The sequence below is a fragment of the Miniopterus schreibersii genome (assembly GCF_964146895.1).
Source record: "Miniopterus schreibersii genome assembly, chromosome: 7".
NCBI lineage: Eukaryota > Metazoa > Chordata > Mammalia > Chiroptera > Miniopteridae > Miniopterus > Miniopterus schreibersii.
In genome coordinates, this window is record NC_138108.1 from 48,862,130 (window position 1) to 48,889,516 (window position 27,387).

General features: G+C 36.0%; 1 protein-coding gene across 1 annotated transcript in view; it reads left to right on the top strand.

Moving 5' to 3' along the window:
- Positions 1-27,387, top strand: part of KCNH7 (potassium voltage-gated channel subfamily H member 7) — a 391,026-nt gene that overhangs the window by 357,566 nt on the left and 6,073 nt on the right. Inside the window, exons 9-13 of the mRNA XM_081143216.1 lie at positions 2,143-2,395; positions 4,673-4,878; positions 8,228-8,327; positions 16,924-17,187; positions 21,715-21,883. Coding sequence (XP_080999342.1) covers positions 2,143-2,395; positions 4,673-4,878; positions 8,228-8,327; positions 16,924-17,187; positions 21,715-21,883 — 992 coding nt within the window. The remainder of the gene's footprint in view (positions 1-2,142; positions 2,396-4,672; positions 4,879-8,227; positions 8,328-16,923; positions 17,188-21,714; positions 21,884-27,387) is intronic.

Below are 27,387 nucleotides of genomic sequence, written 5' to 3' on the forward strand. Positions count from 1 at the left end.
TCAGAAAAGTGGCCCAGATAGCAGCTTCAAGCTCAGCAGTCTCATTCCAATACTATAATGGCAGCAATATCTCCCCTATTTATGTGAAATATAAAATGCCTTTTTATACTTTATTATAGCTAAAGCTTAAGAGAAAAAAATAAACATATCACATTTGTTACTTGGTGTACTGCTTTTCACATTTTTATCCACATGGGGACACCTGAGAGTTATGCTGAGACCACAACAGTGGGCTTCAGGGAGGAAAAGAAATCATATGCAGAGAGGCCAGTGGACTGGGTTTTTTTCCTACTATAAAGCCCCAAATAAAGTGGCCCTGTTTTGGAAAACAGTGTCCAAGTCTAATTTAACTCGTCTAGCATCACTTGCCAAGGAATCCAATGTAATAGTTTCAACAGGTAGAGGGGATCAGCGACCTAGAGGGTTGGTTCCATGAGAGAAGCTGGGTTGTTGGGTCCCAACAAACAGTAGGAAAAGAGCCTCCAGCCCCCCGAGGCAGAAGTGAGCGAAACCAGGCAAGTTACATTTCGAAAAGGTCTTCTGTCCAAGTAGAAAATCTGTTAGGAGTCCGATCATGCAGACAAAGCCTGAAAGCTACAGTTAAGGGAAGAGATTTCCTATGAGTCCCCAGGAACTTAGAGGAAGGGTCATTTATCTTGGGTCTGATCCAGGTAACACAGAAGCTTCAGCATAAAAGCCTGAGTTCCTACAGCTGTGCAGAGCTGAGTGAGCAGCGTCTGACAATTGACACGCTATTGATAACTTATTACAAATTTCAGTATTGCAAAGACTCTTATTCTCTGGCAAAGAAACACAGATGGATGAAGTGACTTGTACAAGCATCAACATGTGGCAAATTCGTGACCAGAACTCATATTCTGTGGGTTTTCATCTAAAACACCTTTGACCCATTTCTGTGGGTGACTCTACAATGAAGGAGACAAGGTTGGAAATAGTGGTTGTTGTGTTTCAGATCCCTGTGGCTGCTTTAATATTTAAAGTAATAATAATTGTAATTAATTCAAATACAAACTAATTTGAAGTTCCTCTACGGGTCACCTATATTTGAATTATCTGTACAAATAATTGATGATTACTTTTAACTATATTGGACAGCAATAGCAATGTTGACCCCAAAAGGTAGGAAATCCTAAAATTGCATTATTAAGCACAATATAATGCCTCCTCCCTCTTACCCCAATGCATATTTAAGTGAATCTCTTTTTACTGACAGTCAACATGAGAATTAAAATCTATATATGACACCCCAAATAGCTAAACACATACAGAGAAGCAAGAATTGAGTGTCTTTTCCCACTGAATACTGGGAATTCTATAAAATAGCATAAAAATTTTATTCAGTTTAAATTGAGGAGCAGTTGTCACAAGCTATTATTTAATCTTTTCTACAAGTTTTAAAGTAGTCACTGAGCAGGCTGTCAAAATAGTAACACTGTTAGAAGCTTTATGTACGCATTGTAAATTCTGGCACAATTTCCAATTTTAACAACTAAACTACACTTTTAAAGTGCATTTGCTGTTCCCCTTCTCTTTCTGTATTTTCAGTGCTTATCACGATATTTAGTACTAATAACATGTGTATGAAACAAAAATGTTCTGAGTGCTATTAAGAGCACTCTCTGGTATACCACTGTTAAAAATACAATGGCTTTTTCAGGATCGTTATTTTTACTAATTATAACTAAGACACATATACCAGAGATAGCAATCTAAATTGACTTGAGATTCCTTCAAAAAGCTGTCTTCCTAAATGTACTGCTTTTCATTAATTATGTCTTATTAACTGTCACAATGTATTATATCTGTGCACAGCATGATGTTAAATAGCGTGAGGCAGGGAATGAGAAGCAGTGTGAGACGTTGCAAGCATTACATTTTTATGAGACAGCATTCGTGTTGAGTCTGAATGCCTGCAGTTAATTTAGAGAACAAGTATTTGAGTTAAAATTTTAACCTGTTTAGCAAACCAAGTATTCCTTAAGGTAGGCGAGGTAGAAGTATTGTAATAACTCCCGTGTGACAATTACCACACCTGCGGTTCTGTGAGCAAGAAATATACTTTATTTCAGGAGGAGGTGTCCTGTACGCTGTAGTATGAAACTCTTTACTTTTTTTCTTCAGGTCCTCAAGGGTTTTCCAGAATGTTTACAAGCTGACATTTGCCTACATCTAAACCAGACTTTGCTACAAAACTGCAAAGCCTTTCGGGGGGCAAGTAAAGGTTGCCTGAGAGCTTTGGCAATGAAGTTCAAGACCACCCATGCACCTCCGGGAGACACTCTGGTTCACTGTGGGGATGTCCTCACGGCACTTTATTTCTTGTCCAGAGGCTCCATTGAAATCCTCAAAGATGACATTGTAGTAGCTATTCTGGGTGAGTGTTTTAGAACTGGATGGTGACAAATCCAGTTACAAGCTGGTGCAAGGCATAGTTTAAAATGATAGAAAAAAATGACAGATCTGTTCCTTTATGAGTACAATTTAAGACTGATGGGTAATTTTAAAGCTTTATTTCAATTCAAATCAAATTAACCTCTCAGAAAAATCTGTTTTCTTGACTCTCACTTTTTCTCTGATGTGTAAACGTTTCTGTGACGCTCCCCTGTCCTTGGCAGCTGCTTAAGCATTTGAGGCCCAATATATGAAAGCAGTCAGTATTTTTCTTTTCATCTTAGAGGATTTTGGATTCATGCTTGATCCCTTAACACCGTAAATAAAATGTACATATTGTAAGCATGTGCCAATGCCCTGTCATGAACTGGGTTATGTTTTGATGAATTTCATCTATTACCATGCACTTTGACCTGCTCCATACCATCAAACGGACTCATGTGAGTCGTTATCTAGGGGATAGAGAGCCATGAACTTGTGGTGAGGAGATAATAATTAGTAATAAACTGGTTTGGGTGCCAAAGAGAGTCATCTGTCCACTCTGTCCCTTCAAACATAAATTGAGCCAGGGTGAACTTAGTTAAGGTGTCCACACTGACTGGCTGACTGTGTGCTCACTCACAGTCATGTAAGCTGATTAAAATACCAAGCCTGAGCTGAATCTAGGTCCAGGATTTTCTTTGACAATAACTACACTGAAGTATGAAAACTGTGAAGAATGTGAAAAGATTCTCTTTTTCTGCCTCCAAATCCACACCTGAAATCCTCACTAATTATGATTATTAATTCTATTTTTTAAAAGCTAAGCATTTATTTAAAGTTAATATATTTGCTCTAATATCCAATTTTATTATAAAGATATAGTATCTGGTTTCTCCCCATTAAATTCATATTTAAGATAAGAACATTACAGTCGTTTTTTGACTAGTTCGAACTTTATTGTTTCAAAGTCTTTGATAGTTTCCATGGTTGGGTACATGTGAACTTGTCTAACAAAAATAAAATTAACAGGTCCAGAGAGTTTTTTCTAAATATGAAGAGAAGCTTCAGGGTATATGTAAGTATTATTTTTCATTGCCATTGGGGATCTTTAAAAGTTATATAACCAATAATCTATCAATAGTTATTTAGTACCTATTTCACAGGTACAATTTTTAAGTGTCTTTACATTCAGAGACAAATCTAAGTGGCCATGACATTCAGGGAAAATATTGGGGGGAATTTAAACATAAGAGGAATGTAAAGATTTAGACTGGAGTCAGCATGCATGGGATTTAATCATGGTTACTCTGTCCTCCCTTTACCCAACTAATTAGGTCATCGTGACCTAATAAGTGTAACTCATTAATCCTCTTTCCATATGCATAAAATTTAGATAATAATTAGTAATTTTTTATTAGGTTATTTGGGGTATTAAATGAAATAATGCACCTAAGCATTTGACACAGTGCCTGGCACCTTCTTAGTCCTCAGTGAGCATTTGTTGTTGCTGCTTTCATTGTCATCCTCACCACTCAACAGTACCTGGAAAAGCCGGTGGCATGTGGCCCGGCAGAGGGGATAGGAAAAGCCCTTCCGAAGCCAGACGCTGAAATAACTCCAGGTTTGGCAAGAATGCAAGGACACACTTCTAGAATGAAGGCCATGTGGTAAAAAAGCATGACTATATATGTTGAGAAAACATAACTAGATTTGTTAAACAATTGGATAAATTCATTAAAGGCAAATCCAAAAGTGGTTACTGAAGAAAACAGTATATTCAAATTATACCCCTAGTCCTCTCAGTCTTGCAAGTGTTCCACCATAACCCCATGCTTAGCATCTCCTGCAGAGGCCATCCTGAGATAGAAAGTTCACCAGTCTGACTCACACAGCCTTTTTGATATTCCTGGGTTAACAAAATTAGACCACACCTACTATGTGGCAAGGAATTTTTTTTTTTTAAGCAATGTGGGGCATAGCAGACTAAAGCCATATTTGCTGCATTCCGGTTGTTTAGCCAAATAATCAAAACAAGAAAATAATAGGGTTTATACTAGGAGAAGTGCACTAAAAGGCAAATTCCACCCAGCAAACAAATGTAACTGGGGTAATTAGTATGAGGTATTTTGCTGCCGAAGAGTCTGTTGGCCATGGGGTTTTACATTTGAAACCTTTAGTTCAGAGATTAGTCTTACTACTTTTAGAAAAATAACAACAACAAAAACATTAAATTTGCATCCCTTTAATTCCTTTTCTTTCTTTTTTTTTTTTTTTGAAGGAAAAAACGATATATTTGGAGAAATGGTTCATCTTTATGCCAAACCTGGAAAGTCTAACGCAGATGTAAGAGCTCTCACATACTGTGATTTGCATAAGATCCAGAGAGAAGACTTGTTAGAGGTTTTGGATATGTATCCCGAGTTTTCTGATCACTTTCTCACAAATCTAGAGTTGACTTTCAACCTAAGGCATGAGAGTGCAAAGGTAGATGTTAACTGTTTGCTTATTCCTTGTACTTTTGACATTTTATTTTATTCTTAAATTGCCCAAATACCCCTGAAAAGTCAAGCAAAATATTGTAACAAAAGTTTACCAATTCTGAAAATTTGGAAGCAAAATCCAATTTAATATTGAAATGTCTAAATTATAGGGAGTAAATTCAGTCTAATTATTTTCATATATATTAAATAACTTTAAGTAGGTCAGTTAAATTTGACCTTTGAGGAACTCTTAGGTGACACACTTGATTTAAAATAGCCTTGGCTTATATCGGGTGTGCCAACTACTTGTAAGAAATGGGTGATTCTAAAGTATTGAAAATTCCCTAAATAAGTTTATCTTACACAGAGGTTAAAATACTCTTGCAGCTATTATATACATGATATATTGGTTAGCAACGTCTTTTTAATAATAATGAAAAAATTAAACTTACTCAAGTTTAGGTCCATATTTAACACGATTTCCAAATCAGAGAAGTAAAAATTAATAAGGCTTCTACCTGAATCAAAATTAGTGCTGCAGAATGAAAAGCATACAGTCTAATAAAAATATTTTAAGTGATTCTACGTATAATTTACCCGAGGATGAGTTCTGAGAGTGTAGCCCTTATATCCTTCATTTTCCTCCACTATGAAAATACATCCTTATGATCTACCACTATTTTAAGAATATAAAATTTATGTTGCAGCCCACAATTTATTACTAGTTATTCCTCCATTCTCTTCCCCCCAAAAAATCTTGTTATCCCAACTCCAATTGTAAGTACTTTTTGGTCAGAAATAAAATGTTGGGCTTTTGAAACTTGCCGATGTATTTTAATGTTAACTATGTACTGTCTGGAAATAAAGATCCTCAAGTCAATAGGGAGGTAAAAGGTGATAAATTTAACTCTTCCTGGAGTTACAGTCATTTCCAGGTACTGTGAGAGAGGTAAAGATAAAAATAAACTTTAATTTTAATTTTATTTTTTAATTACAGTTGACATTTAGTATTATTTTATATTAGTTTCAGGTGTACAGCGTAATGATTAGACAGTTATACAATTTACAAAGTGATCCCCCAATAATTCTAGTACCAACCTGGCATCACACATAGTTATTATAATATAATTGACTATATTCCCTGTGCTGTACGTTATATCCCTATAACTACACTGTACTTCTTAATCCCTTCCCCTTTTTCACTGGACTACCCAGCCCTCTTCCCATCTAGTAGCCCTCAGTTTGTTCTTGTATCTATGAGTTTGTTTCTGCTCTATTTTTTTATTTTGTTCTTTAGAGTCAGCATGTAAGTAAAATCATATGGTATTTGTCTTTCTCTGACTTATTTCACTTAGCGTAATACTGTCTAAGTCCATCCATGTTGTCGCAAATAGTAAAATTTCATTCTTTTTATGACCAAGTAATATTCCATTGTATATATGTACCACCATTTCTTTTTCCATTTGTCTGTTGATGGGCACTTGGGTTGCTTCCATGTCTTGACTTTTGTAATTAATGCTGCAGTAAACATAGGGGTACATATCTTTTCAAATTAGTGTTTTGGATTTCTTAGAAAATATACCCAGAAGTGTAATTTCTGGGTCATAAGGTATTTCTATTTTTAGTCTTTTGAGGAACCTCTGTTTTCTATAGTAGCTATACCAATTGGCAATACCACCAGCAGTACAGGAGGGTTCCATTTTCTTCACATTCTCATCATTTGTCATTTGTTGTTTATTGACTTATTGATGGCAGCCATTCTAAAAATTGCAAGGTGATATCTCATTGTGGTTTTAATTTGCATTTCTCTAACAGTTAGTGACATTAGCATCATTTCATGTCTATTAGCTATTGGTATGTTTTCTTTGGAGAAATGTCTTTTCAGGTCTTTTGCCCATTTTTTAATCAGATTGTTTGTTTTTTTGGTGTTGAGTTGTATGAGCTCTTTATAAATTTTGAATATTAACCCCTTAGAGAATGTATCATTGGTGAATATGTTCTCTTATTCAGTGGGTTGTCTTTTCATTTTGTTGATTTCCTATGCTGTGCAAAAACTTTTTAGTTTGACTTTTAAGGTCACTAAGGTACATGAAGCACCAGCTCAGTTCATCTAATTCTTTTCAAAACACTAAAACTGAAAAATATTTAGGTGGTAAGAGGTTCAAATTATCAATAGCATATGTCTTTTTAATAGTTTTACTTCAGCATTTTATCAAATCCCAGTTTAATGCTACTAAAACATATTCTGATTTTGCCTTGAAAACAGCAAGTATCTATTACACATAACTTCTTTACATAAAAAGTTTAGGCAGCAATCAAATAAATAAAACAATAGGTTTCATTCATTTTATTTATGTGAGAGTTTCCATTTTTATTTATAAGTCTGATATTTTACAGAGTGAACAAGAAGGTTGGGAGAGAAAGAACTAGAGGAAATAATCAAGGGTTCAAAGCGTAGGGTTTATTGAATTCAACCTTATATTTATTGTTGTGAAACTTATTTTCTTTTTCTTGTGTGTGTGTTTTTTATTGGATTTATTGGGGTGACATTGGTTAATAAAATTATTTAGGTTTCAGGTATACAGTTCTATAATATATCTGTATATTATAGTGTGTGTCCACCACCCAAGTCAAGTCTCCTTCTATCACCATTTATCCCCTTCTACCCTCTCCTCCTGACCCCAACCTCTTCTCCTCTGGTGATCACCATGCTGTTACCTGTGTCTATGAGTTTTTTATTTGCTTTCTTTTATTCTTAGCCCCTTCACCTTTTTCACCCAGCCCTCCAATCTTCCTCCCCTCTGACAGCTGTCGGTCTGCTCTCTGTATCTATGAGTCTGTTTCTACTTTGTTTGTTGGTTTATTTTGTTCATTAAATTCCACATATGAGTGAGATTGTGTGATACTTCTCTTTCTCTGATGGGCTTATTTCACTTAGCGTAATACCCTGCAGGTCCACCCGTGCTCTCACAAAGGGTAAGATTTCTATTTTTTTACTGCTGAGTAAATGTACCACCTTCCAATCATTACCATGTAACTTAAATATCATACCTAATTATGATGGGTTCACTTTTTTTTTCCTCTGAAGTAATATGCATTCTGCAAAGTTTTTTTAATTTTTTATTATTTTTATTTTAATTTGACCAAGTTATACAAAGTACATTCCACATGAAGGAACATGATTATAATTCAGAGACAACCATTAAGCAAAGCATTGTAGCCATTTGCCTACAATCTAATAATTAAGTCTCACAGTGGTTGGAATCATATGAAATAGTAAAGGGTTTACTGATAATGTATTATGTTAAAATGGAATAAACTCCCATTTTTATCTTCATGTTCTATTAACAAAGGCTGATCTCTTACTACGATCACAGTCCATGAATGACTCTGAAGGAGACAACTGTAAATTACGAAGAAGGAAATTGTCCTTTGATAGTGAAGGAGAGACAGGTAATTCACTCTATTTATAAAGTTTAAATGTAGAGTATGTGGTTATTAGTTCTTCTTACTTAATTACTCATTATATTTCTGACTTTAAGGGGAAACTTTATTCAGGTTTTAGGAAGGCAATCCTTTGCTTTTTTTCAGTGGCTAATAATATGGTTCCTGATTGAAAGCTCTCAGCGATGTCATTCAACAAAGCCATCTGATATCTATAAGGACATCACTGATAGAGAAATAGAGGAGATTGATTTTTTTTTTTAAAAAGAGGCCAACTAATAACAATTGAATAACTATGCCTCAGAGTTCTGAACCAAGTGTTCTGGAGGCAAGACTCCCTTGCAGGCTGAGTGCTCAGTCCTCACAAGTATGCATGGCATGCATGAGGTGGGATTCTCTGAGGCACTTGCCACTCCTTTTCCCCTCTAGGTTTTTCTGTCCTTTTAACTTTTCTTTATGTTTTACTCACATATACAGCAAGTTATATTACATTTCACATTTTTAAAAAGCTACTCTATTTCTGAGAAACAAATAGTATAAAACAGCCCTTTCCCTCCCTAGGAAGAGACATAACACACCCTCTATCTTTTCAAATATAAATAGTAGGTGCTGCAACCAGATTAAGCACATCTCAGTGGGAAGTCAAATGAGGGTACATCTAATTGTGCCTGGGCAGATGGGAGAAGGCTTTCCTAAAGAAGCCTCCATGCTTGCCTCATGCTGATCCAACAAAAATTCTAGTCTTCACCTTATTTGGCCTCTCAGCAGAATCACTGTGAACCAATTCCCTTCTTCATCCTGAATATTTTTCTCTTGGCATCTGTGGCACTGCACTCGTCCTGTTTTCCTCCTACTCTCACTAATTCCCTGAAGATAATCACAGGATTATTATCTTCTAAACTTGTACATTAGTTATTAAAGTTTTTCAAGGCAGGGTTCTAGGGCCTTTTCTCTTATTCTGTATCATACTCTTTCCCTGGGTGATCTTATTTGTGCCTACAGTTTTATTATATTCTCACATAAGAAATGTGCATATTTACTTCCTTTTTAAAAAATATATCTTCATTGGTTTCAGAGAGAGGAAAGCAGAGGGAGAGAGAGAGAAACATCAATGACAAGAGAGTTGTCATTGATCGGTTGCCTCCTGCACACCCCCCACTGAGCCATGCCTGGCAGGGCCATATTTCCTTCTTAATCCCAGACCACCTAAGCTTCAATCTCATATATCCAACTGCCTATTAAACCATCAATTTGAAATCTCAAACACGACCAAACTCAAGATTTCCTAAACTGAACTCATGATATCCCCTTGGAAACCTGTCTCCCTATCAGTTGCCATGTCTCTAAATGGCACCACCATCCAATCAACTGCACAAACCACATATCTATCTAGGCTCTAACCTTCTCTCAACCTCTCCAGCAACTCTGGCAACAAGTCTTATTATTGCTACCTCCAGTACATCTCAATTCAGTCATCAGCTAGATCCTTTTGGTTTACTTCTTTCCATCTTCATAGCCACAACTCTGAGCCAAGGTACCATAATCTGTCACCTGGAATATTAAAGTAGCATCCCAACTCACCTTGCCTCTCTCTGATCTATTGTCCACACTGGATGACTGTTGAACTTTTTTCAAAATGCAGTTATGTTTATGTCACCCACATATTTAAAGGCCTCTAAGGATTTCCCATTCCCTAAATTCTTAATAGGGTGCTCTATGGCTACTTCTTCAGTCTTATCTGATACCACCCATGCTATCACCACTTAACCTGGCCTTCCAAGATCAGCTCCTCTATTTTGCAGCATTCCGGTTGTACTTCTATGTTTATTTGCATTGTTATTTCATAGATTTTTGTCTTCCTCTAGATTGTAAATCCCATGAAGATGGTAAATATTTAGTCACCTTTCAATGCTTGCCACGTAGCAAGTGTTCAACAAATATTTGTTGAAAGAATTAATGAATTAATAAAATAAAATTTAAGCATCTTTCTTTTGATTCAATTCCTTTTACCTTTTTAATCCAAGTTCTTTTCTTGGCCTTCTTCTCTTTGAATTCTCTCCCTAGGGGAGCTCATCTACCAGCTTCAACTTGCTCCTATATTTCAAGTGAACTACATACACTGCCCTCTTGTTCATGTGTTTTTGCTCATATTATTATCCTAATTGGATTTTACCTCTCTGTCCTCAAACACACACACAGACACACAACCATAACACACTTTCATCCACTAAAGTTACTTTTTTTTGGGTCAATGTTAATCTCTAATCACATATGCAACCTAAACTCTTTCTCAGTTTCCTTAAATATATCATTTTTCTTTCTCTTATGAATTCCTGAGACACTCACCTCTTGTTATATTTTCAGAATCTGCCCTATACAGTAGTTATTGGTGAACTTGTCCTTTTTCTCTACCAAACTATAGATTTCTTTAGCAAAGAACAATTGATAAATTTGTTGAATTGGGTAATTGTTGATTCCTCTGGCTGATTATGGAACAACAAACCACTCACAGATAGGTGATCATTTATTTCTGCAATCTCCTTCATTTTTCTCTTGGTAACTTTTTCCTAAAATTGTAACCATTACTGTCAAGTCATTTTTCCATAGACTTAATCTAAGTTCCTTATCTTGAAGTTCATCTCTTGTTTTGATCTTGCTGGAAATGAAGAATAGCTCAACAAGGTTGTCCATGTAATAATGTCTCCCAAACAGTTGAAGATTTATTAAATCTCTTTTTAATCTTGTTTTGTTTCTTCTTTCTCAAGCTAAATTATCTAATGTTTTAATCTCCTGAGAACATATCGCAATTTATATTGTGCCCATCCAACTAGGCATTTCTGTTGATTCTTAAACTTTCCCCCTAATCACTGGCTTAGTCTGTGACACCATTTTATATAAAGTGTTTTGCCTGCTTCCCTGCAACTCTTTGACATTTCCTGGTGTTTCAGTGAGTAAGTATGATTTGGTTAATATGAAAACATAATTAACTCCAGTTATCCAGAACCTGAGAGCCTATTCTAGTCTTCAGGACTCCATGCTACCATAGACAAGTGGAGAAGTTGCTGAGAGCAGTTTAGCCCTTGACACCCCAATCTAATGCTCTGAAGGTGCTCACCCATTCTGTACTTCTTAATGTAGAATCAATATCTAGGAGAAAAGCATACATGTAAGTAAGTATAAAAAACAGAGAACTTTCAGGAAATAATTGATGCTAAATGATATGGGGCCACATGAACCGAAATGCATCAATTATTTTAGAGTTAGTTCACTGCTCATGTGAAATAATACCTTCAGGGCAGACATCTAAAAACACTGACTATGAATTGATCAGCAGAGTCATCAAGAACCAGAGGTAAGAACACATGGTTGGGCACCAGAGAAAGATAGAAGTGGGGTCCTGTTATGCCACTCACTACCAACTTACTCAACAAGGCCCTGGAACTCTTTAGGCTTCAACCTTCACCTCTCTGCACCCCACTTCCAGTCTTGTCTACCACGTGGTGCTAAGGAGCTTACATTCAAAAAGATATATTTTAAAGTAATAGCTATAAATAGAACCTCTGGCAAGTTGACTTGAACAAACAGAAGCTTAACATATTGGATCACTTCTCTCCTAAAATGAATTTGTTGATTAAAATGATTTGTTAAGCTCCTCATGAGCTTCACATTTCTTCTGGAAAAAGAAGACACATTTCGAGACAGGAAAGAGCTGTCAGTTCAGTTCTGAATTTGAGGACATTTTTTTGTTTGTTTCTTTATCTTGAGCTGAGAATGTTAATTGATTTTAGAGAGAGGGGATGGGAGACAAAGAGAGGGAGAGAGAAACATCAATGTGAAAGAGAAACATGGATCGGTTCCCACCCTGACTGGGAATCAAACCCATAACTTTTGGTGTACTGGACAATGCTCCAACCAACGGAGCAGCCCAGCCAGGGCAGAGACCTTGTATTTTTTGAAGGTATCTTCTAGTAGTTCATTTTCCTTATTAAAATTCTGGCATGGAGGTGCCCAGGGACCTCCTAATTTGACTAGAGTCATTGTAAAAAGAAGTGCTCTAAGTCCCAAGATATAAGTAAAATGCTATTGTTACAGAAAATGAAGAATAAAAATAAATCTTCGATCTATTGAGTGGCCATGAGCATTGATAACATGGTTGGGCAGAATAGAAGTAAACAAGGCACAGCCAGTAGGAGCATATTGAAAATGGTCCGTAAGGAGTCTTCAAAGTTAGATCAGATTGTGTGTACTTCAGAGTGTGCCTGTATGATCCATTGGGTATGGGAATATTTCTTTTAAATTTTTAGGTTGTTTAGATAATATATTAATACAATTGAATATCCAGGGTAGGGCAAAAGTAGGTTTATGGAAAATAATACAATAATTAATATATAATAATACAAGAATAAATTGTGTTTTGTGTACTCACAATTGTGAACCCACTTTTGCTCCACCCTGTATAATGGCATATGAGATACAAATACATACACAAACACACACACGTATATATTTTTTACCAATAGCGCTTTTGTGACCAGATTTTTGCAATAGTCTGCTCAACTCTTTCCAGGTTTGGAAAATTCAGCATTAAAGTCGTTACTAATGATTGACTTAGGGAGTCCATAACCTTCTGGCAGAGAAGAAGCCAATGAGCACAGCAATGTCACAGGTCCAAAAAACAGGGAAATTAATGTGCTGTTAATGATGTGCCTGTGCCAACCAAAGGGGTGAAATTAAAGTGAAAAAAATGTCCATCATCTTCTTTCCACTGGACTCAGGTGGTGCCACACATTCCCTTGGAAACAGGAACCCATTTTAAGACACTATATATGCATCATAGGAGTAGGGAGAAAAGGCTGCAGGTTCTTCATTTCCCTACCCAGGTAATTTTTATTAGAATGGGCAGGCACCTCTATATATTTCAACTGAAAAAGTGTAATGTTGCAGAAAATGAGAGTGCAAATGTCTTGAACACATCACGCCTTGCATTTCAAAGGACAGCAGCACACTTGATCTCTTTGTAATAGTGGCTTAGTGATTTCAGGTCGTCATCCAAAAAGTCAGTAAGCTTTGGAAGTGTTTCTCCAAAATAAAATAACTCGTATGAAAGTTATTGAAGTAAGGAGTAAGTATATACATTGTTAAACTTATTTTTAGAGAATAGGCATAGTCTAATTGTAATTTTACTAAATTAAGCCTTTATATATATTGGTTATTATACTTTGGCATTTCTTTGGAATATCTTCTCTAATAACAATAGTGATTAGCTTTTGTTATCCATTTCAACAATATATAAATGTATCTTTAATTTTCAAAATAGTTTTAAACTTTTTATCTTGTATTTGTATAGAAAAGTGACACTAGTCTTCTTTCAACATTCTTTGAAACTAGAAAGAAACCAAGGTACTTGAAATCAAATGAAACAATATACTTTAGACTTCAATTTCCCAGTGAAATAATTTTTTTAAATGCATCTGGCTGGAAAATGTTTGGCTTATTTCAAATTTGTTACCAGTAGGAAATCTAAGATTCAGATGCTGAGAGAGCACCTTAACTGTCTCTTTTTGACCAAAAGGTGAGGCTACCTGTTGGGTCTGACAAATAAAAATGGTAATTAATCTGAGAGAAAGACTTCATAAAAGGTGGAGAGAGCATAAGCGTTTGTTCTCAGATTGTTTGAAATGGAAGGATTTTACATTATCATTTTTAAGATCAATGACTCAGCCACTCCACCTGGACACTTTATTCTATGCTCTTCAATTCATTCTGAACCCAGAGAGACACCCACAAGACCAGTCACAAAGTGCTTTAAAATTGTGTCCTATGAGGAAAATGAAGGAGACGAGCTGTTAGTCTACAGAAACAAAAGATTAAAAAAAAAAAAAAGAGGTTTTCAGTCATCTAAATCAGAAAGCAAATTCAAGGCTTAACTAAACAGGCAAACATTTTTCTTTGTACAATGATGATAACAAGTGATTATACAATCTCACTTCTAGCAAAGGGGAAAATGTTAAACTTTCAGATTACTGCCTTCAGAATAATATTTCTACATAAATAAAAATAGCATTAGAAAAAAACAGTACCTACTACTATTCAATATCCATCAAATAATCCACTTTAACTAGGAAAAGGCAGAAGTGAAACAGGCCATCAAAATCAAGAAGTACCTGGAAGCTAATTAGAATGCATTTCAGCCCAATTTCATGTGTTGCATCAGCCACCTCCAGCCTAAGCCTGAGCAGTTTCTATTTTTAATCCACAAATAGATTGTCATTTCCACTTCCATTTTAAATGATGGAATAGGAAGCTGTGATTTATTTAGTAGGAATAGAAGAATGTCGCAGTCAGGCTGCATCAAAGAAACTTTTCAGATGACCTGGATTCCAGGAAGCAACTGGCTAACTGTCAGGTGGCAATGAACATGGAAATAAAGGTTTGAGTAATTCTCCTTACATAGTGAAACAATTCAAAGATATCAAACGTTTTCTTCTTTCATGATCCTGCTTTTACTTGGAATTTTAGCTAAAGGATTTAGATGCCAAATACATGAAGTAATTTCTTCCATTTTACTATCTGACTAAATAATAATCCCTCATTTACCACATTTTGTAAATACTTGTCCTGAGTGGAAATCAGCAAATTATAATTCAATTTAACAGTATATGTTAACTGATGAATTTGTCCCTAATCATCCAAAATTAAACCATAAATTAGTAAACAAAGACCAAGGTCCATGTGGTAGGTGGGACAGAACATTTTACTGGTAATGTGTGAGGATCTAAAAATCTACAGAGAAGTTCCAAGACCTTTCAAGCCAAAGAGACAAAGTGGTTTAATAATTTTTAACCTACATTCAACACAAATATTCATGTTTGCATTCCCATATTTCAATTAGAGCCAAGTGACTGAATGGTTAAATCAGTTTGCATTAGATTCTGCTAGAAAAGATACCATGAAAGTATTTAAAAGAAAAGCTGATTCAATCCCTTCTGGTGGCCCAACTGCACAAAGGTGTACTTTGTGGCAGCAAATTGATGCAATTCACTGAGCAGGTATGAGGAGAATTTAGAAAAGTGAAGCTTTTCTTTTTAAAAAAAATCATTTACCAGCATAAAATTGGAAACTATTATTTTTTGAGGAATGAAATAATATGTTCATAAAGTGGAGAATGTTGACCAAATTTTCAGGAGGGGAGAATTTAAACATCGAAGAAGACAGAGGAAGAAATGATAAGAATTAAGTTTAGAGGCTTGAGGACACTGGAGGAAAAAGGGTTGTGTAGGAAGGGCTGATCTAAATATTTACAACCAATTAGATTAGTGGTTGATAGGGAAACATAAGTGACACTGAGCAACCAATGATGCCTACAGTGCTTGAGTTTGGAAAGGTCTGTAGTCTTCTCAGCAAAGATGAAATCACTGAGCAAGTGTGAACTCTTAAGGAAAATAAATTGAGCAATCGCTTTTGCTACATTTAACTTTCATTGACAGAGCATTAACTCCTTAATAACAATTTTACATGAGGCTGATTTTTGAACTCTATCCATTTTTACACTGGGTTGCTTTCTGGCTTCTCATATTTTAAATTACGATATTTTAAATAAAGAAAAAAAATCTCTGTTTAATTTCTATCATGGGAATTTTAAAAAACAGTTGGAAGTTTCTCTGGAGTGGCCTTAAATTCGTTCATTTGGCCTTCTATAAATAACAAAGTAAGCTCAATCAGGCAGAGAGTAGATGGGAACACTGTCTCAACCAGTTCTCTAGAAAGTGATATACCTTCTGGGGTAGGTTGGTTAGCTCTTAGCAGTAACCAGATGGAGAATGATACTGTCTCCCCAGGAGACTAATGGAAACAACTTCTGGGATTTGTCTCTTGAGGTTTTCTTGCTGAAATATGTTCTAACACAACCTTAAGGGCTGAAATTATCCTGCATAAAACTGTCAATAGGTACTACTGGCTTTAATGTAATTGGTGAACCTACCTTAATTACTGTATTTAGCTTTATAGTCTTTTCAATATGCTACACAAACAGACTACCTAGAATGTCAAGCCATTACATTGAACTACAGTTGAAATTCAGCTTGCTCTCCTTTAGTACCAGGAGGCTTCCAGGTTTGACCTTTGCAATGTGTGAAGGGCCGCCACTGATGCCAGGGTGTGAAAGTTAAAAACAAACAGCAAGCTGCTTAGTGGTGAGATTTCAGAAATGGGACACATTTCCCCTCCCTTTTTTATTTCCTTAAAGAGATAATGCACCAGATTTTAAGAATACAAGTGACTGTTGAGCAGGCATAAGGTCATAAGTTATTCTCTAGTTTTTTTCCTCCTAAATTATACTATCAAAGATAATCTTTTAATTTTAAAATGAATCATGTCTTTCATTAGGATGATCTAATATTCCTTGAATTAAGAAAATAAACCTCCTTCAGTAGCTACATTTTCAATAGGAAAAAACAGAAAGAACTTTTCTGGTGGTTTTATAGAAAATTCTGTTGAAGTTATTCAAAGAACATTATTTATTGAAAAGGTAGTTTGTGGATAAATAGTGTCATATGCGTAGAGTGTCACATTTAATTATCTTCTACAAAATAACTTTCCTTGATAGATTTTGGCAAAGGAAACAGTACAAATGATGCTGAAGACTCTGGAGATACCATAAGAAATTATCAGAGTTCCAAGAAACACGTCGAAGAGAAAAAAAGCAGATCTTCCTCTTTCATCTCCTCCGCTGACGATGAACAAAAGCCTCTCTTCTCAGGGATAGTAGACTCCCCTCCAAGGGCAGGGAAAGCAGCGGGACTCAGTTTTAAAGAAATAGTGCCCACGTCAGGAAGAGCTCACATAGACAAAAGGAGTCACTCCTGCAAAGGTAACCGAGTGTCTCAGGACTCCGCTTGTCCTTCTTTGGTGCTCATCATAAAGTGGTGACTTTTCACAAATAAAGAACTGTACTGACATATGTTAATCTAATCTTTTGTGATTTCATGAAATATTGGCAAAGAGTTCAAATCTCACATCTACAAAGTGTTCGGACCATTCTGGAGTAGTGAGAATTATTCCCAAGTAATGATAGCATGAAAGGTTTTTTTTTTTATGGCCAATCAGACTTAACGTAATGACATGTAGAACCCTATTGTTTTGTAGCATGAAAGGCCAATGCAATAACACTACGGCAAATGCCAAAAAAAAATCTGTTTACTGGGAATTATGAGAATAGGAGGGAAAATGCCCCTAGATAAAGTATGCTCTTGGTCCAACTCGTATGAATACATTTAACAGCTCCACCAAAAGGAATACCCAAATATATGGGGTTTGCTGTAGAAAATATGCATGAAATGGGTAATAATGAATACAAATTTGATAATAAAGCATGGGAAATTTTGGAAAACTTGAGAACTACCACTTGGAAGAACAATTAGTTTAGTATAACAAGATCTAGATCTACAGCTCTTGCTAGATTTATCTATTAAGTGGGTGCAAGAATAAGTGTGGTTCAGACTACTTGGGTTCCAGTCACAACTCTGTCACTTGTTCCCTTTATGACTTAGGATAAGTGACTGACAGACCCCACGAAGACTCAGTTTTCACATTTTTAAAATAGAAATAATATTTTCTAACTAACAATTGTTAACAAGATAACACACATAAATTATCTTTTCTGAAATAAAATCTCCAATTAAGTTTAGCATTTTCTCACAGGTTTTATTTTTCTAACCCTTTAAGCGTTCAATATGTCCCTGGATATATAAAAATGTAGAACGCATAGCAAAAAGGCAAAAGAATATAACAGAAATGAGGTGAAAATGGGATGTTCTCAGACTAGCATGATAGCAAAATTGTGGGACAGAGTAAGCAAATATTATCTATAATTGTCACCATTATTTAAAGTGACTATATTTGATAACAAAAGTTTTATTGAATCTAGGATGTCTAGGCTTACATTTTTCCACAGTTACTTTCCCTATCTTATCAAATCAGCCTCTGCCATGACCCCACATTGAAGTAAGCTAAGAATATAAGCAAATGTTCTCTGGACAATCTAAAATCTTGATGAAGTGAATGAAAATAGTACCTCATTTATCACAATGGAAGAATGGAATATTAGATGTGATTACCAAATGTCCCATTTTAGTTATTGATGAAAACGAATTCTGGGAAGTGCTAAAAAGAGAAAACGGTTGTATCATGGAAGTCAAAAGTTCTTTGAGCCTCAAGTGACAAGTTATTGAAGATATAATTTGGGGATTTTATTCAATTTTATAACGCCTGCCGCTGACAGTGAATCCTCATGCCCTTCACCTTGTGTTTTTCTCTGCCACTTCCTCCAATTATCTTGTTATTCTACATGCACGATAAAATAGTATTCTAACAAATAAGTTTAATGTCCATAAATTTTTAAGTTTTAAAAATGTATAATGCAATTCCTATTCAAATAATAAATAATTACTTTGAAAATGCATAGCTAAATATGCATGTCAATTGAATAAACATAATTGATGCCGTAACATCCATGTGACAGTTAACCTGGATAATTAATATGGTTAACAAATGAAGAATTATAAAACCACTGCCGATTTCATTCTCTAATGATTATTTAGGGTGAAGTAATATGGGATGTTTGAGAATTTGAATAACATGTATTATGCAGCTGTACTGCTGCAGTTTGAGTTACTAAATCCCTACAATTTCTAGTTTGATCATTAATAGGAAATTTCCCTTACTCACATTCCTGGCATTTGTCATGCTGAATCCAACAGGAGAGCATCTTTAGGCAAAACTAAAAAGAAAAAAAGAATGAAACAGACTGTTATCCTATTTAGATTGAGGTCAAAAGTTGACTCTAGGAAAATTGTGTACCCAGAGAAAAAAAGTTTACTTTCTGTTCATCCATTTCCAGGAATGTGTTTTGCAACTATAGCAACATTTTCCAAGGCAACCGAGTGCAGATTCCTTCTGAGCTATATTTAGAAAGTGTCTACAAGGATGTTCATTTTGATCAAGACCCTAACCAGGATTTCCCCTTTGAACTCCTTTTTAATTTTTTTATATTGCTGTTAAAACAAGCAAATCACACATATCCAGATTTTAATAAAAGATTAAATTATAATCAAGGAGGCCTCTATCTAAGTTTACACTTTATGCATTTCTTCTAAAGGAACATGATACTTTTTTTTTCCTTGAATACTGAAGAAAAAATATAATCCTACATAATTTATTGCATGTGCCTCACCATTGTTCTTTAAATATCAATTTATTATATATGATTTGAGAATGAGAGAGCTGTTAAGCATAGGCAGGCTTTCTGTACACTTTCTCGGCACAAAACTTATGAGCGTAATATGTAACTTCATCTTATCAATTATTATTTTATTTTAAATCCTTACATTAACCAGCTAGCAGGCAGCCAGACAGGGACAAATACTGACATCACCAAGCCATTAATATGTGTATTATGAATGTTTGGCATTGCTGCTCCATAATATCTTTGTTTTTCATTTAAAATAGTCACATGCCTTGAAGAATGTTATACTTTTCACTGAAAATCTGCTGATATACTAGTTAAAACTCCAGGAATTTCATATTTTTGTTTATTTTCATTTTGTTGAGTGTGGTAAATTATTTACTGTCACTTTTTTAAAAAACAAAACAAAACACCAGGATCCCATAGGCTAAGGAAGCCTTAATCACGAAGAACCATTCTGGAATTCATAGCAGGCTCTCTGAGGTCGGCTACCCTGCCCATTTCACAGCACAGGCAACCCTGACCTGAGATTTTCCCAATGCTGCCCTTGAGTACTTCAGTTCCTTTGTTATAGCTTCACTTAATTGAAGCAGAAACTGTAGGCAGCTCATTAGAGAAATTTCTGTGTATTCTGTGATAAAAGGATAGAGATAGAAAAACCATGAAAAACAATATAGAAATTTTGCCTGCTATTTGAAGAGAAAGGGTTTACTTCTGAGCTATCCGACTATACTTTGGAGAAACTGTAGGAAAGGAAGGGGTTTGGAGAAGTCCTACACATCCTGGTCCTTATTTCTAGAATTATAGCTAATCCTCACCAAGTCAGTTACTTTCTGTCTATTTTTTCAACAGCCAAGGATATAAATTCCTTACCTTGACATACCTTTTGCAGAGTTTAATCATAGTTACCTGCCCCTCCCCGCCAAAAAATGCCCAGCAAACCAAAATCACTAATTCTAACTTAAATGTGAAAATGAAAACCAGTTTTACATCATCTTTTCCTCCTACCATTTCTCCCAGTGAGGAAGAAATGTCACTCTTCTTTAATTGTAAAATAAACTCCCAGTTCCACTAGTATTTTTTCATGGGTTTTATTTTCCAACTTTTTAATCATTTTAAGCCTTCTCTAGATATGTAAAATGTAGAGGGTAAGAAAGCATAGCAAAAGCCATCAAAAGTATATGACAAAAATGAGAAAAAAGAAAGATATTGTATTTGCTCTTAGATATCGCTAACTTGCAAATACAGATTGTAGGAGAAACAATAAATTAAGAGAAGCTCAGAAAACAAATCTCTGTATGAAAAATGACCAAAACCACGCTAGACTGAATTTCTCAGGTTTAGGGCCTCTGTCTTCTTTGTCTTTAATTCCTCTGTCTTCAGGACACTGTCTGGCACATAAGAGACACACAGAGCTTTTGAAAAGAGGTTGTGAACAGATAAGCAATATGCTTTAAAGTATAGTAACACAAAAAAATATTCTAACTAAAAGAGCCACAGAAAAACTATTGGACGTTACTATGACTATACTAAGGGACAGTGTAGAAGGAGCTCGAAGGAGACAGAAAAACTTAAAAAAGAGTCTCATGGGACTAGAGGACCTTTAAGACTCTTTTCATCTTTTATGACTTACGGTTTCTTGGCTCGACTTTGAGTTGGGTTGGCCAAGGGAATTCCCCTGAATATCAGCACTTCCCCGTGGCTCTCGCCTTGGGCCCACTCTGAATCACGAAGGATGCAAATTATCCTGTGGGAAAGAACCCTAAAATCTTAAACCCAAGTGTGAAGTAGTCCAAACAAATGGTGCTGTTTCTTCCCAAATACAAAATCACAAAATCACTGCTCTCTTGAGTTAACCATCCAAGTTTTCTTTCTGTTTTACCACAAACAGAAAGAAGACAAAGTTGTATTTAAGAACTGGCTGTATGTTTTTATTCATATGGAAATGGACAAGAGAGAGGTGGCAAGCAGGGTCGGTGGGTGGGACACAGGTAGTTACCGGTTGCTGTTCCTGGACAGGTCCCTTAGTCACTCTTGGTCTCTGTCTTTGGGTTATACTTTAAGACCCTTTCTTGCATGTATTTGGATGTCTCTGTGTTACTGACCCCAGTGAGCACCCAAAGAAGTTGACATCCGTCTTGCTATTTCCCACAGAGATCGCTGACACAAGAAGCTGGGAACAAGACAACGCCCAGACTCAGGCCTATGAGTCGAGTCCCTCAGCACCTCAGCAAGCTGCCTGGGGGATCTCGGAAACTGAAAGTGACCTCACCTATGGGGAAGTGGAGCAAAGACTGGATTTGCTTCAAGAACAACTTAACAGGTATAGCAATGGCAGGCCAAAGAAGACATAAACCATGCCCTTAGTTGGGTCTAGCTTCATTCCTTGTATACAGCAAATTCCTCATGCCATAATCTCATATTTTCCTTCCACATTTACTGATTTGAAATAAGACTAGGAATTGACAGAATTATTAATCTGTGCTTAGAAGAGCATTTATTTAGAACACTTGATATATTTGGTAGCGTAAATCCTACTTTTTCTTTACTTGCCATAAAACTAGTATATCACCCACAGTAGCGGCCTAAGAAAACTTTTCATATTTAGCTTGTTGACAAACACCCTTCCTCTTTTCATGCTGCTTTTATGCTTTTTGGTTGTGCCTGGTAACTTAGTTATGTGTTTTAACATTTCTTAAAAACTGTCAACAAAATTACTTAAACATTTAGTTATTCAAGTCAACTTGTTAAAGATGTGATTGAATTGAAAATCTCACAGAGTTGAAGCCCATATCCTCTCCATTTTCCTTCTATCTTTGAGCTATACTTTTTTAAAATGAGGATTTAATTTTGGTTTTAGGGAGGATGGGACTCTTTAATCCAAATCTAAGTGGATTTGTTAAAATTAAACTGGTCATTAAGACTCAGGAAAAAAATGCATGAAGGAGTATAATATATCTGCTTAGTTGTAGCTCATGTGGGACTTTACACTGATTCAAAGGCAGCCCCAGGTACACCACCAGGCAAGGGATTCCAGTGGTGACAGATGAATCAAACTGTAATGTGCAAATCACAGGGTTTACTAAATCAGTTTTAAACAGACCATGAGAGATGAGAAGAGCCAGATGCAGTAACTAACATGTTTCTATGAAGTGCGAGCTTGGTAAAAGGACCACAGTACCTGAATCCTGATTTACCCCAAGTTCACATCTGTCACATCAGCTTTCTCTGCTGATGGTGTGGTTACGAGGCCCAGAGTTGAGGTTTGCACAAAGGGTCCACAGACAAAAAAAATCCCCTGTGCCAATGGCACACACTTGCTCTGTCCCAGAGATGTAAGGCCAAATGCCTTACTTGTCATTAGCCTGCTGAACAACAGTGTGTTTATTGGCCTTTTGTAGGTAAAGCATATGTGAAGCCAGACTGAACCTATACCGTGTACCCCCAATGGGTGATCAAATTTGGGGGCAAAAGTGTCTGCCCAGAGGTGACATGAAAATAATTTTTTCTTTCCATCTTTTTCTACATATCAGAGCTACACTCTGGTTTGTTACATCATATTTCTGTTCTATTTTTGGCATGTCTTACAGGTTACTTGCTTACTGTCTGTATTTAATACATCTATGAATCCCACCCATGTCTAATGTGCTACTTGCTTATGCATTATCTATACTTAACACATCCTCTAAGTTTTGCCTATATGTATGTTACTTGTTAACTTACTATCAAATTAATACTACTTATGTATTTTATACATCCTGTTTGTTGTTTCTATTGCTTTTTTAAAAAAAATTATGCTAGAATTGAAGTTTCAAACAATATAGTAAACACATTAAATTGTGTGTGCACACACATATACATTACCATACACCTTAATTGAATTTAAAATCCCGGGGTGCTGAGGTCCATGTCTCATTCCCAAGTGTCAAATTCAAGTTTTGTAAATCGAAACACACCTGAGAAAATTAAAACAGGTTATCATTTACTTAGAGTCAATAATTCCTAATTAAAGTATAAGAACTTATCACGATAATTATTATTGGTTAGAGAAGCATATTTAGTTACATAATACATTTGCTTTTTCTCTCTCCCTACTACATATACTAACCACTTTGCTATTTTATCTATAATATACATAAAACTACATATAATGTATAATATATAAAAATTGATGTAAGTGTGGCCTGAACTTGAACTTTGATTCTTGTGACAGAGAGAAAATAACTGCCCATTTCTTTACTGCCAAGACATAGATGTATATTCAGTTTGTTTAGTAAATAAAAAAGTGAAAATGAATGGAGGAGTGACAGGGAAAGCAGTGAGTTCTTCAGCACAATTCTTGCAAAGTACACGTAGTTGGTTAGCCTATGATAAAGTCCTAACTCTGCTACTTAACGGCTTACAGGATGGGTCAAGTCATTTAAATTTCTCCAGCTTCAGTTTCTTTCTTTGAGTCCTATCTATCTGCAATGCCATTTTGAAGACTACGACAATACATGTGGAAACTCTACAAAATAAAAGGTGTTGTACTTGCAGCTAGGTGAAATTTGATTAACAATGACCTTCATTTCTATCATTGCTGTTTCTCTAGTTTATTCTCTTACTTTACATGTATTCTATATTTCCTGATTTGGACCTTTCTTCAGAACTAAAGTTGATATTTTAGGTTACCCTTGTTGCCTTGTCATGTCTACCAATCATTGCAGTTAGCATTAAGTCACAGATTAGTGAAAACATTTGTTTTCAATATATCCCAGGGCTGAAAGTATAAAGCTTTAATGGCACATACATCTAGGACCCATTTAGTTTGCAACTGCTCGTTAGTAATATAATTGTTATTTTATTACGCTAGTTTTATTATTATTATTGTTGTTGTTGTTGTTAGAAACTTTTCCACAGCTAAAGTACAATTAAATCTGTTTTGACATGGTCCCAGCATCTGTATATTCTTAGACATAGTTCTTTTCCTTTGACTAACTTCTTTCTATTTCTGATATTTTCACAAATACTTTATGGTCTAACTCAGCTTAGCCTCTTTTGAAGTCTAAAATATAAAATCCAAAATATTGCATTTACTGCCATCTCCAGCAACCTCTTTCCTCCACTTTACCCTGGAAGGCCAAAACAGCTTTGAAGAGGGCCACACAATTTGGTCTTTAACTAGGGGGTGAGAATCTTGAGACACTTTTTAGAGTTGGGTCTACCCCCTTAGCTTCAGCATTCTCTTCAAATGTAGAGCCATGGATTTCTACCCCCATTTGTCTCATCCAAACACACATATTAAGCACACAATGCAATAAAGGCAAATTTAAATGTTCTGTCTTGAATTGTCCTTGCTGCTGCTGCTTTCCTGCTTGAATAGCCAATTAAACTATATTTGCGGTAAAGGTTCACATAAGAAATGTGCCTATATGTTTATATATTATGCCTACAGATATACATGTTTAGGGAAATCATTAACACTTGATCCTAAAGCAGTGCTTCTCAAACTGTAATGTGCATTTAAAGCACCTGGGGATCTTGTTAAAATGCAGATTCTAAGTTAGTAGGTCTGGAGTCAACAGAGATTGCACATTCTAACAAGCTCCAGGCTTTGACCACACTTCGAGTAGGGAGGCCCTAGAGAATGTAGAAGCTCTTAGTAATGATGCCATCCCTTGCAGAACACCCAGAGCAATTTATCTGTTGCCTTCCTTATGGCACCGAGCACTCGCTTCACCTAGTGTGATGGGTTTTTAGCATTCCAGGTGGTCCGCTCCAGTCAGCACCCGAGCTCAGGGTCTGTATTTATCAGGTTCTCCCTTCACCTTCCTACCTAACACAGTGCCTGGTACATTGTGAGTTTCTGAGTGAATGAAAACATTCATTGTTACACATCAGTAAAGCGATGCTGAGGTAGGGAAAGAAGAATAATTTTTCCCCTACCTTTCTGAGTACTTGGTTGAGACTCCTGTAATAAAAGACATGTTAGCAAAGGGGAAACAAATGTATGCTTATTAACATGTATACTCATGTACACATGGGAAATACCCAGGGAAAAATGAGTAACTTCCAAGGTGGCTTAGAATTCAAGATTAAATACCATCTTAATAGAGCAAGGGGCAGGGGGATGTAGGCCTCTTAGAGGAGAGTGAATGATTTTTAGGAAAGATGAATGGACCCACAGAAAAAGAGATGGGAGGCGTGATAGTTTGTGACAAAGTTTGCCTGGGTGTGGAACTTCGAGTCTCCTCTCCTGTGAACAAGAGTCAGTCTTTCCTGGGAGACAAAAATCCCGGGGAGAGGACTTACGACAATTGAGTTCATTTGGGTGAACCTGCCTTTAGGCAGATAATGGGAGTTCAGAGAAAGCCTCTCCCTGCTTTTGCTGTTTTTCAAAGTGCCTGAGGCTCAAAATAATCAATATGCTAAAGTGGCATATTTGGGCGTGGCATATTCTGCTACCCTTCACTGACCAAAAAAGTTTTTAAACTGGGTTGTTCTTTTCTGTTTTAAAGGTCAAGCTGGATATTTTAAAAATTCTCTGTTATTCCTCCTGAGTAAAGCAGATTATTTTGTCTCAATAGAAGAGTCCATTCAATGAAGCCAGTAGACCCTAGACATAAAAAGTGAAAATATAATCTATGCATAGTAAAGAAATTCTTCACTAAAGCTCCCCTTTGTTGAATATCTTAGTCTGTTCTGGCTGCTATAACAAAAATACCATAGAATGGTGGCTTATAAACAACAAATATTTATTTCTCACAGTTCTGGAGGTTGGGAAGTCCAAGAACAAGGTGCCAGAAGATTCAGTATCTGGTGAGAGCTAGTTTCCTGGCTCATAGATGATTGTCTACTCACTGTGTCCTCACAGGTAGAAAAAGGAAGGAAGCTCTCTGGAGTCTCTTTTATAAGGGCACTAATTCCATTCATGAGGGCTTTACTCTCATGACCTAATCACCTCCCAAAGGTACCACATGTTAATACCGTCACATTAGGGGTTAGAGCTTCAACACATGAAGGGGGTGGGGGCATCGACATTTAATCATTGCATTGAACAGCCCAAAAGATCACCAGTTTATAAAACAAAACTAAGTACTCAAAATCACTGCAGGAAGGGAGACTACCATTTTGACAGAGCCTAAGTGATATCTCAGAAGGAGATAAGAAATAGGCTATTTATAGGATTTTAGACTCTGGGCCTTTCAAGGTAAGGAACTGATTGGAAATGGGCAAAGTTCATGACATAATAGCTCAGAATTGTTGGACAAAATGAGGTAAGGCTCTTGAAGCAAGTCTGGATAAATAAAACTTACTTGATAAGCACACTTGAAGGAGAAGTGAGTCCCACTCATGGCAGCATGTTTTAATCAGTAAAATTCCACCTTCCAATAGATTTTTTTCCTCAGAGACTCTGTTCAAATAGAATCTATGGTATATAGATCTCATTTCTCAGAGACCACTGCTGTTTGGCAAAGGTTTCATAGGACTCAGAACCATTACCATAATTTTTGACTGTCTATTGGGGCTTGAATTCTCTTTATATTGATGAAGTTTTTATTGCATGCTCCATCCCCAAATCCTTTTAAATTCAATGTAATGAACGTGTAAGCCATTCGCTAAATATTAAATGCTATTAGTGATAAGATAAATTTGTACAGAGATATTTACAATGAAGACTGAATGTGGAATTTTCTTTGGGGACTCAGAAGAGAGAGAAATTAATTCTGAATGGGTCAAATGAGGGCAGATTTTTGGTTGCAGATTCAATTTAAGCTGGACCTTGAAGACTGAAAAAATGATATACAACAATAAAATAACTAGTCTGTTCAATTTAGTTGACACCAT